General features: G+C 48.4%; 1 protein-coding gene across 2 annotated transcripts; it reads right to left on the bottom strand.

Moving 5' to 3' along the window:
- On the bottom strand, nt 1-5,424 carry AMIGO1 (adhesion molecule with Ig like domain 1). Of its 2 annotated transcripts, none has more exons than XM_052636683.1 (2): nt 5,183-5,424; nt 1-4,707 (listed from the first exon to the last, which is right to left on the bottom strand). In XM_052636683.1, exon 2 carries the CDS (start codon nt 4,640-4,642, stop codon nt 3,161-3,163), a length of 1,482 nt encoding a protein of 493 aa, XP_052492643.1. In that variant the 5' UTR covers nt 4,643-4,707; nt 5,183-5,424; the 3' UTR covers nt 1-3,160. The 2 variants fall into 2 exon arrangements, with proteins under 2 accessions (XP_052492643.1, XP_052492644.1); XM_052636684.1 differs by having other exon boundaries at nt 1-4,681.
- Nucleotides 5,425-12,279: the final 6,855 nt, after the last annotated feature.

Raw genomic sequence — 12,279 nt, 5'->3', positions numbered from 1 at the left:
AGAGACTCAAGCCAGGTTTTAATGATCATTGTCTAGTTTTCAGAGCCCAGAGGCTCCAAGGTTTGCCAGCCTGGGAGTACACAAGTGGAAGGACTAGGATCTTGGACATGGGGAGGCCTGCTCACTTTGCCAGCAGGGCTACAAGGAAGTACAGAGGTAAGGACACACGGAGAACTGGAATCAGTCGCCTTCACTCTCCCCAGCTGGGGTCTCCCCACTCCTGGCTCCCTCTTAGGAGCCTCATAAATACAGGGAAAGAAAGAAGATCACAATCACACAGATTGTACAGCCCTGACATACTGTTGTCTCCAGGGACTCCTGCTTCCTGGGAGACATGTCTGGTTGACTGATGGGGGTGGGGGTGATCGCTTGACCTTTTCTTATAACCAGACCTGGCAGTTTCCTACATAGGGTTCCAGTGAGCTTACATCTGCTGAGTAACCAATCCCTCAAGTAGAAAGCTACCTTTGGGTTCTAGTCACTGAAACCATGGGAAGAGGCCAATCAGTTCAGTCTCTTGGTGGGGAAGCCAGGAACACCTACCAGGCTCTCAAACTGGTAGGTCCTGGCTAACCTAGTGGATACAGTGGGGAGACTAAGAGCCTCATGCCCTAAACTGGGTAGGACTTAGGAGGAAAACGGCCTTCCTAGTCCTTGGGAACTCAGGATGTCCAGAGAACCTACTTCATCTGACATCCACTTGAAAGATTTTCAGAGCCCTAGATGATGGGAGGGGAAGATGCTGCCTGGAGGTGAGATTTTCTCTGATAAGTCTGAGGAGGGGATCCTGGTTCCTATAGCTTCAGTGTCAGAATCTTTAGAAGTCTCTGGAATATGACCACACAATTTTTCCCTCCTGCCTCTAGCTTACTAGGGCAGTTAACATAGGAAGAGCAACTTACAGCTGCTTGGTCCCCTGCCAGTGTTCTTCTGGATCTGTCACTGACCTAGTTTTACATTTATTTCTGACATACCATTACTCTAAGGAAGGTTTCTGAGGAGTCTGAAGAGCCAGCTTGCTCCTCATCAACCCTTCTCTCAAGGTCTTCAACCTGCAGCTCTCCTAACTCTGGGCTTTACAGAGTGCCACAGAGATGTGGGGTGAAGATTTAGGCAATTCAGAAATCGAAAGTACAAAAGTTTGTATCTGCAGAGCCTGGCATGGTCACAGTCTCCTACAGGGCAAGAAAATCACGTGCATGAAGTGCACGTAAGTAGAAACCACTCCGGAAGTGGACATTAGTGGGGACTGAAGAATCATCCTGATGGAAGTCAAGGTTCTGGGGTGCATGCAGACCTATAAGCATGCATCCCTATGAGCATGCAAGTACTTGAGGGAAACGCTGCACCTCTCTCGACAAAGCTAGGTTACTAATAAAGGATGGACAGCGGTCTGGACATCCCAGCAACAGACAAGGGGAAGATGTTGAGTTCCAGTCCCCACCTCGGATCTTAACAGGCAGTGGGAGTTAGGACCTCCTAGCAAGCAGCCTTCACCCACAGGTAAATGACACTTCTTGGAACCTAAATAGCAGATTGGAAAATTGGAAGAGCTGGAGAACTTCTAAGGACAGGGGACTTGGTGGGAGAGAGGGGACAGACTGAAAAAACCAACGTCGGAGAACATTTTTACCTTTGCCCTTCATGTCCCCTTGCCAAAGCTCAGAGCCACCAACCCCCAGGGCCTGCAGTAGAGTCAAAGGAAGTGGCCATCTCTATGCTCAAAGTATTCTGCCACTTTGATGGAATGGAATGTTGAGCCTGTTCGTAAGTTCCTCTGGTCTGACAACTGTGCACACCTCTGGCTGAGAGGGTCTCCTGAAAGTTTAGTGCCACTGACTGTCTCTGTTACAAGACTGTCTGGAACCTTGCGGAGAGGGCAGAACTCTAAGCCATCCTCCGAACCGCCATTCCTTTGTGGCAGGGACCACTTGATTCCAGCCCCGCAGATGAATCCCATGCTCCAGCTCTGCAGCAGGGGTGAGATCTCTAAGAGAGGAGCAAGGCGGCTTTGTCAGCACAAAGGAGATGTCTGCCTGGTCCCCTCCATCCCTGAGCCCAAGCTAAGCCAGCTGGGGCCAGACTTCTTGGACTCCTTCTTTTGCAGAGCAGCATATTAGGGAACACTCAGAATTCTACCTGAGCCTATCAGGAGAACAAATGAAGAGATGGCATACACAGAAAATCAGGTAGATTCCACTGGATGCTACGTAACAGTGGCTGGTTTAATGTCCACCTCCTCGTGCAAAGAGGCCCTCACCCCACGTCTGTGGCAGGCATCCACAGACACTCTGCTTCCAGCACCCCACACCTTGACCCGGCACATGGGTGCTGGGAATCAGATGCTAACCAAGAGTTTCACCAACTGGTTCCAATCTGGAGTTTATCCCCCATCTACAGGTTTTGTGCTGGCATCTATACTGTCACAGGGACCCCTTGGTTCATGCTGTACCCCTCTGCGCCACTGGTCACAGGACAAGACACAGATACCGCATCTCACATTGTTGCCACATCTGACAGGCAACAGGCCAAGCTCCTGCAAAGACCCATGCACCCAGTGCTCCTCTGGAAAGAGGAAGGTGTTCCTAGGAAGTCTTACAACAGCTTTGGGGAATGTTATTGAGGTCCCAGCCTTTTCCTGACTTCTTTTCCCAAAGGTTCCCCATTCCCAGCTGTGACGCGTGGCTTCCTGGCCAAGGAACACAATCTAGCTCTTCCCTAATGTGGCTCCTGTGGAAGCTCCCCCCAGTACACACAACAGCACAGGTGTGGGTGGGCAGAGAAAGGGAAAAAGTGACTTTTTCCCAAATGATTTTCTCTGAAGGAGCTAGGGATGACTTCAAGAAAGTTTAGGGGATCTGCTCTTTCACCCCTTTCCTCATTCCCACCAGCAGACACCCTCTTCTTCCACCACCTTGAGAACTGTCAGGGCTCTGGGAAGGGGTGTCGTATTTGCCTGAGGATGAGTATATCCACGTTTGAAAATCATGGCAGCCACACCCTGCTTGGGGTCTTGCCTGCTGTTGTACCTGTGGCCAATTCCCTTGAGTTCGAGGGGAACCCACTCCCTTGGGCAGCTAGCCCTCTCTTCCACCCCCTCACATCCTTCAAGGGCGCATTACCTCTCCCGGGGCAGAATCTCCCCACCAACCCATTCTGCTCACACCACAATGGGCGTATCAGAGAAGACCGAGCTGACCGATTCCGGATCCGACATCCTCCGCTGGCCCTTGCCTGTCGCCTCAGGCACTGGCAGGGTGTTGCCCGGCTTGAGCTTGCCGTTTTGACCCTGCGCAGGTCCAGCAGGTTCCAGGAAGGCCACCCGCCGGTCAAAACCATCATCCTTGTCCCCGCCAGCCATAGGGTCGTGGTTGGGTGTGGTACTAAGCATGGAAGAACTGAGGCTGTCTGCCTGATGGCTGGAAGGTTTCTCAACACCCCGGCACCAGCAGCGGCACGGAGTGAGGTACAGGTATATGAGGACCAGGACTACACTGAGGATACAGCCCACAAGAGTGGTATAGGCTGTGTTGAGGGTGTCGTGGTGTCCGTGCAAGGTGAAATTGTACACTTTCAACTCCACAGACAGGGTCTCATTGAAAGCCTCCCCCATGGCATAGCAGGTATATACACCCCCATGCTCAATCTGCACCCGGTGGAAATGAAGACTGCCATCCTTGGACACGGTCACCGTGCTGTTGGCCACCTCATCCAGCACTCGTTCATTGCTGGGTGTCACCCACACCTTGGTCATCCCCTGCTGCTTGGTGTCACACTTGATGGTCAAGGAGTCACCCAGGTGGGCCTCCCAGGCATGCTCCTTGTACTCGCTGCAATTGAGGAAACTCAGGTTGAAGACATTGTGCAGTTTCTTGGAGCTCATGCAGTACAGGTCCTCCTGAAAGTCCATCACAGAGCTCAGCTGCCGATACTGCCAGTGGGAAAAGAGCTGGTAGAGCTCGCAGTCGCAGTGCAGGGGGTTGTTGTGTAGGTACAGCCCATTCTTGATCCAGGCGGGCAGCTTCTGCAGGTCAGGCAATGGTAAGTTCTTCAGCTTGTTGGAGGAAAGGTCCAGGAGCGTTAGTTTCGGGAGCTTGGCTCCTTCCTTTACCAGTTCCAGAGGGAAGCGGGAGATCTGGTTCTGACTCAAGTAGAGTTTCTGCAGCTGGGTCATGTCGTCGAAGGCGCAGCGGTCCACTGCCATAATGTGGTTATTGTAGAGCAGCAGCACCTCCAGGACCTGCAGTTCGCTGAACAGGAACTCATCCAGCGTCCGCAGCTGGTTGGAGGAGAGGTCCAGGTAGCGCAGGTTGGGAACCGGGGAAAAGGCCTCAGAGGAGATGAAATTCAGGTGGTTGTGGCTCAGCAGCAGGGAGTGCAGGTGGGTCAGGCGCGTGGGGGTCCACTCGGCCCGCAGACGGCTCAGGTTGTTGTGGCTGAGGTCCAGGAGGGCAGTGTAGCTGGGCAGGGAGTGGGGCACGTTGGGCAGCTGCTGCTTGGAGCAGCTGAGGATGTTGCTGGCACACAGGCAGGCGGCAGGACAGCTCACCACTGGCCGGCCAGCTCTGGCCACCTCAAAGACGAGCAGGAACAGGGACAGCAGCAGGAGCCAGAGGCCTCGCAGGTCTCCTTGGGGTTGCATAGTGTCACTGCGGAGGGCGAAGAAGGCCGCAAGGAAGACCTGGTAGGAAATCACCCGGGCATGTTCTGGTGGGGTAAGGAAGGGTCACTTTCATTACAGGCTTAAGAGAGAGTATAGGTTTGTGGTCACCAGGATCTCTGGAGGGAAGGACCCAGTCTCCCTCCTTCTGTTCTCCTCCCCCCTACCCACCCCACACCACCCCTCCTAGGGCTAGAAGAGAAAGGAAGCCACGCTGAGTTGTTCCCAGGTACCTTGGGGGCGGGGGGCTCAAAATACTGGGACCGAGGAGGAGGTGAGCACAAGGGCCTACCAGGCTGGGGTAACAGGAGTGGAAGGCCGGGATCTCCCGGGATGTCAGGGGCTGCTGGGGTCACAGAGGTTGCAGGGCCCAGGTCTGGAGGCGGGGTCAGCAGAGCCTTTGGGGAGGAGCTGAGGGAAGGTCGACCCCGCACAGGCTGTGCAGGGGGAGTCCTAACCTGGCCGAAGGGGCCTGTTGAGGGGGCCTCCCCGCCGCTACCCCGGGACCTCTGATCACTGCACCTGCTCGGCGAGGACGTGTCTCAGCCCATGGCGGGTCCGGGAGCTCCGTCGCGGCCTCCCCCAGCAGCGCCTCACCGGCTGGCCTGCCGCGGCGCCCGCCTTACGCAGGGGCCCGCTCCCGGTCACATCGCCTCCCAGGGACGCGCCGGGCTCCGCTCCGCTCCCGCAGCGCGGCGCCGTCGGAGCCCCCAGATCACGGCCGCCGTCTCCGGATCCGCGGGGCAGGCGCGCAGCGCTGCGGGGAGCTGGAGACGCAGCGATCAGAACGCAGGGAGCGGCGTGGGGGCAGCGAGCACCGCGCGCGCGCCCGTCGCCACCGCCGAGCTTCGGGGCGCGTGCGCGCGGCGGGGGCGGGGCGCACGTGCGTGTGTTTGTGTCGGAGCTGGATGGGCGGCCGCGCGCTGCTCATTCTCTTAGAACAGGTCCCGACCTGGAGAAGGAAACTGTCTGGCCCCTTAGTTTTCCTGTTACTTCTTCCACCTTTTTCCATCCTCTTCATCCCCCAACCCCCACCCTTCTACTTACCAAACCGCTCTCACGAAAAGTAGGTCTAACTGAAGTGAATTCGCTGCAGTTGACTCCAGGCCGAGACGCGTCACATGTCTTCTAATATTACAAATTAGAAAAATCTGGCTCAGCTCCCAGCTGTCAATGTTGGCGGGAAATTCATTAGTCACGTTCCCGAGGTACTCCCTCCCCTCTCGCTAGGGTTGTGAAGTTCCAGTGTTGTAGCCACGCGTTCCAGGAAACAAACTCACTCAGAAGGACAATGCAGGTAGTGGAGTGCAGTTTATTACACCCGCGGGCCCAAGGCAGAGTCTCCTCTTAGCTAAGGGCCCCGACCAGCATTTGTGAAAACCTTTTATATCCTATGTGTACGTGTCGGAACCCACCACCCCAAACTCCTTGAGACTTACATAAACCAAGGAAAACACAATCCCAATAACCCATCATTCACGTGCTATGTGCTCATGTGCTCAAACAGTTAGCCAATAATCAATAAACCTGAGGTTACACTCCGATAGATACAGAAAAATTTATGGCCTGTCTGGAGGAAGGGGTGATTAGTGTATGTTTTCTCTTGGGCGATGTCTAACCTAGATACGATTTTCAAGGTTCTCCTGTCTGGAGGGGGTCTTATCCTTCTGTTGCTTTTTCATAGGCACTAAAGTTCAGAGTTCAGGCACTGAAGTTCAGGCACAGAGGTTCAGAGTCCATTGGAAAGGTGGCCGAGCACGATCAGCATGAACAGGCCTAAGATGGAGTCTAGGCCCTATAAATTCCTCTTCACCAACATTTTGGGGAAAGATTTGGAGAAGGGCCTTTTTCTTAAGACTTGATGCCATGACCCATGGGGTACCCCTTAAAGGGTACAGCTCTACAACCTACAAGCTGGTTGGGCAGGAGTAGGAGTACACCCTGTGAAGCAATCTCTCACTCTCTGTCACACACACACACACACACACGCACGCATGCACATGCACGTACACATACACAACCCGACTTTGTACAAGCCAGGGACAAGTTTCCGTTTCTGGAAGCTCAAACATCTTTCCCAGCCTGGGGGAACTCATTCCTCCCTTAGGGCTGGCCACTTGCCGTCTTCCTAAACCAGTATAATTTCTTTCCACTTCCTTCCTGGGGCAATTCCAGCATAGTTTCTCTGTTACCTAATCCTCAAAATGAAGGGGGTGAGAGGCTTGTCATCTTTAGGGTAATCCCTGAAACACCAAGAAGCTGTTAACCAGTGTGGGTTTTAGGGTTGGGCATGGGAAGAAGGGCATATAAGCAGAGTCTAGATCTTATAATTAAAACTTTAGCTGTTCTTCAGATGCTAGAACCTGAGGGAGAATTTACCTTTCTATTCTTTCTAGTTTCTTACAACAGCAAGAGCAAGACTGAAATTAATGTCTCAATACATTAGCCTGCTAAGAATTTTAAAAGGAAAGAATTTATATCTGTCACATATTTTACCATAAATTTAAGGGAGTGTATTATCTCTTCAAGGGGTTATGTTGTTGTTGTTAAGTTGCTAAGTTGTGTCCAACTCTTTGTGATCCCATGGACTGCAGCACACGAGGCTCCTCTGTCCTCCACTATCTCCCAGAGTTTACTCAAATTCATGTCTGTTGAGTTGGTGATGCTACCTAACCATCTAATCCTCTGCCGCTCCCTTCTCCTTTTGCTTTCAATCTTTCCCAGTATCAGGCTTTTTTCCAGCGATTGGGCTCTTTGCGTCAAAGTATTGGAGCTTCAGTTTCAGCATCAGTCCTTCCAATGGATATTCAGAGCTGATTTCCTTTAGTGTTGACTGGTTTGATTTCCTTACAATCCGAGGGAGGGAGTCTGAAGAGTCTTCTCCAGTGCCACGATTTGAAAGCATCAATTTCTCGGCTCCCAGCCTTCAAGGGGTATTAGCATGTTAACTCTATGCACAGTGTGAAAAGGTCTTTCCTATTTATTTCAGGCATCAGTGATAAGATAGGGAAGTTATTGAGGGGGTGGGAAATTTTTAAGTCATATTGTATTAGTTCTTTATTACAGCATAAAAATTACCCCCAAACTCACTGTTTTAATATAAGAATATACATTCATTGCCTTTCACATTTTCTGTTGGTCAGAGATTCAGGAGTGGCTCGAAAGGCAGTTCTGACTTGGTAGTTGCAGTCAAATGGAGCTACAGTCAATGGAAGGCTTGACTGGGGCTGGAGAATCAACTTCTGCAGAGGCTCAGTTCCATGGCTCACTTGTGTGATGGGCTGGCTCTTGGCCAGAGGCCTTGACTCCTGTCCATAAAGTCTTCTCCATGAGACTGAGTTTCCTCACAGCACGGTAGCTAATTTCCCTCAGAGCAAGAGATCCAAGAGAGAACAAGGCAGAAGTCACCAGGACTTAGCTTCCTGAGGCCACATCTGTCACCTCCACTTTGGTCACGAGGATCAGTCCCGATTCATTTTTGTAGGAGACTACACAAAGTATGAATACAGGAGGAGATGATCTTTGGAGGCTGAATATCACATTCATCATTTCTAAAAATCACGTCTATTTTTCAATTTTGAAAAATTTCTAACATACACCAAAGAAAATAGTCCTATGAATGCCCATATACCCATCATCCATGTTTAATAATCATCAAGGAAATTTCATCGTTTTATTTTGTGGAGGTATCCCTGAAAAACTCTTGCTCTTTCCATCCCATTCCCATATCCTGTATGAACTTTCCTAAGACCCAGTATACCAGGCTTTCTCCTTTTCCTGTTCACTATGTTTATGGATGGATGAGAGACAGATACAAAGAAGGTCTTTTATGCTGGACACTGGCCTCAGATGTGGGTGTCTACAAGTTGAAGAGGTCACCACAGATATGGTGGTCAATCCCTTAAAAATTTTTTTTAGGTCATTCAGAAGTAACCTTGCCATTTTCAAATTTTAATGTGCATACAGATCACCTGGGGATATTGTTAAAATGCAGATTCTGAATCCTAGGTTGGGGGTGGGGCCTGAGATCCTGCATTTCTAAAAAGCTAATAACTTTTTATGATGCAGACACTGCTGATCCACAGGGCACATTTTGAGTACCAAGGATCTGGAGCTATGACGTCCAAGACAGTAGCCACTAGCTACACATGGCTATTTAAATTAATTAAAATTAAATAACATTATAAATAATTTCCTTAGTTGCTCCTTATTAAGCACTTAATGGCCACATTTGGCTAGCTACCCTTTTGAGCATAGTCATGGAAAGTTCCACTGGATGACACTGGTATAAAAATTGACTCATGATAGGTCTGCCACAGGTGCTTTCTAGACCAGAACAAGCGTCTATTAATTCACAACAAGAAGAGGACTTTGGCAGGATAAATAGCAACAGGTTATTTATAGTGGGTGTTTATTTCCTCTTGCCGGAATGCGTCAACCCAATGTTCCTAAGTAAAATTTGAAAGGTTGTTTGGTCAGCTCAGCGTTTGAGCAAAAATGGTTGGATATGTCTACCAGGTTATGAAACTGGATGAATTGCTTTTCTGCGTACTAGAAGTGGTTTTTTTTTTTTTTTCAATAACTAGTACTGGGCACTTCAGTCAGAGCTGGTGAAAGACACCTTGTTAAGAAGCTACCTTTGACTTCTTTCTAGACTCCAGGCAGCTGGCCACTCTTGTTTTAGGACAACACAGTCTAATTTGCTGGGCACACTTAGATGTTTTCTTATATATATATATATGTCCTTATGGGATTCCCAGGTGTAGTGGATAAAGAACCCACATGCCAATGCAGGAGATGTAAGAGACATGGGTTTGATCCCTGGGTCGGGAAGATCTCCTGGAGGAGGGCATGGCAACCCACTCCAGGATTCTTGCCTGGAGAATCCCATGGGCAGAGGAGCCTGGCAGGCTGCAATCCATAGAGTCACAGACTTGAACATGACTGAAGCCACTTAGCGAGCACACATACATATATTCTTATAAAACTTTTAATTTACAATTCTATTTACATATTTGCTTTCCCATTAGACTGTAAGCTCCTTGGGAGCAGGGATTTACCCTTGGTCTGGCTCCTAATAGGCATTAAAACATGTTTGTTGAATTAATTCATTAATTAATAATTGCATTAAATTAGCACATTCATTATATGTTAGTCTCAATGCCTAGTGTAGGGCTGTTAGGCTGCAAGCCTTGTAATTGCCCAGCCTTGAGACTGAAGAAAGAGCCCAGAGACACAGACATCAATGGCTTATTAGATAGGAGAGTCTTACACACCTGAAACAAAATATCTTGGAGCTACACCCGCACTGTGTTCGCAGGCGGCAGGCAGGACATGGCATCTATCTTCACTACTCAGGGTAGGCTGCTCAGGAGGCTACCATTTATAGGGGTAATTGACATCAGGGTGGCTTATCAGTTACCACGGAAACTACTGGCTGGGTCAGGGGCAAACACATAGGCAGTTACCGTTTAAGTGCTATAATTAAGAGTGGCTAGTCATGTGAGTAAAGCAGGGACTGGTTTATATAAAGAGAGCAAGAGAACAGCCACTTTGGGAAACTTCCCCATGGTCCAGTGGCTAAAAATTCACCTTCTCAATACAGGGAACTTGGGTTCAATCCTTGGTCAGGGAACTAAGATCCCACAATTCATAGGGCAATGAAGACCCAGCACAGCCATAAATAAAGGAAAGAAGAACCCCACACTCATGTTGAATGGCCTGACCATACAATAGGTAATGGTGAAGCATAACGTTTGGTCTTGGAGAAGTCAGCTGTATACTGGCTCTGTGACCTTCGGTATTTCAGTTTATTTTTACTGAATCTCATTCCATTATCTATAACATGGGAACAATAATAGCACCTGAACTTATTTCATAGGATTATTTGGGAGATCAAATGAGCTAATAGTTGTGAATGTGTTTTATTATTATAAGTATTATCTTTTTAAAAACCTAATTTTCTCCATGAGAGTTAGGAGATCTCCTGGTCTTGATGTCAACATATGTACAGATCGAAACATCAAAGATCAATAAATAAACAAAAGTAAAAAACCCAACCCCCTTCCCACAAAATGTGCAGATCACCTTGCACGCCTGTCTGCCTTGTCCCCACGTTCTAGGGTTTTGCCTGTTCAGAGCTTTCACTCATACTTTTAAGCTCTCACTCTCTGGGCTATCTTTTCAATTTAAAAATATTTACAAATTTAAATTTAAAAATTTTTTTAAAATATTCATTTTGTGGAGAACCTCAGTGGTATTGCTGCTGTCAACATGAGTTTTGTCATTCTTAGAGTATCTCCAAAGAGAGGGGGCACCAGGATGAAGCCATTTCTGGGAGGGTTAGCAATAGAGATGAGTGCTTGGCTGAGTATTGCTTAAAGGGTTGAAATTTAAGCCCTTCCCACTTGAGTTGAGCCATTTCGTATCTAGCAATTGACCAATGTTTCCGTTTCTAGTTTGTCCCCGAAGGCGCTCAATCTGGAGGATTCCTGTTCCTCCCATCTTCAGTCCTAAACTGGCATTCATTTCTCTGATTCTTTTAACTTGCCTTTTAGCATGCTCACCCATTGTTTACTGTCTTTTTGTTTAATGTCTTTTTGGACATTTGATATCCAGCTCCCTTTTTGCTGCTCCTTACTCTTTTCCGCCTCCACCCTGTACACCTTCTGGAAGCTCTGCTTGGTCTGCAGGGAGTGCAAGGATGTGAATACTGACCAGGGGCAGAAGAGGAATCACTGGTGTGGGTAGAAGGGTGCCATAGACATCTTTCAGTGTCTTGATATCTTCAGTTTTGTCAAAGAATTCTTGTTTATTAAACTTTTTATTTTGTATTGGAGTGTAGCCAACTAGTAATGTGATAGTTTCAGGTGGAGACAAAGGGACTCAGCCATCCATATACATGTATCCATTCTCCCCCAAACTCCCCTCCCATCCTGGCTGCCACATAACATTGAACAGAGTTCCCTGTGCTATACAGTAGGACCTTGTTGGTTATCCATTTAAAATACATCCGTGGATAAAATACATCCGTGGATACATGTCCATCCCAAACTCCCTAACTATCCCTTCCCCTGCATTCTCCCTCCAATTCCCTGAAACCATAAGTTCATTCTTTAAGTCTGTGAGTCTGTTTCTGTTAAGTAAATAAGTTCATCTGTATCATGTCTTTTTAGATTCCATATATAAGGGGTGTCATATGCTGTTTCAGCATCTCTGCCTGGCTTACTTCACTCAGTGTGACAATCTCTAGGTCCATCCATGTTGCTGCAAATGGCATTCTTTCATTCTTTGTGATGACTGAGTAATATTCCACTGCACGTATATATTGTCTAATAATTCTAAAGTCATCTTGTTCAATCTGTAGCACTTGCTCTTGGTCAGGGTTATTCTGCTTCCACAGAGGTGATCATTCCTGATGGCTAAATCATAAACACTTTCTTGACTTTTGACATCCACATATGGACATCTCAAAATAGTTCTGCAACAGGTCATCAGATAGATGTGTCTTTGAAATATTGCTGACAAATAAATTCATGGTTCAGAATGTTATTTTAGCCTTTAGCAGTGGGGTTCTCCTACCTCAGTCAGCCTGCAGCTGACCATATATCTCAGAAATG

This window comes from Budorcas taxicolor, chromosome 3, assembly GCF_023091745.1.
Source record: "Budorcas taxicolor isolate Tak-1 chromosome 3, Takin1.1, whole genome shotgun sequence".
Classification (NCBI taxonomy): Eukaryota; Metazoa; Chordata; class Mammalia; order Artiodactyla; family Bovidae; genus Budorcas; species Budorcas taxicolor.
The sequence above is the reverse complement of the archived record's forward strand: the minus strand, read 5'-3'. Positions and strand labels throughout refer to the sequence as shown.

Excerpts from the sequence above, each read along its gene's own strand:
- AMIGO1 (XM_052636683.1), bottom strand. The coding sequence starts at position 4,642 with ATGCAACCCCAAGGAGACCTGCGAGGCCTCTGGCTCCTGCTGCTGTCC.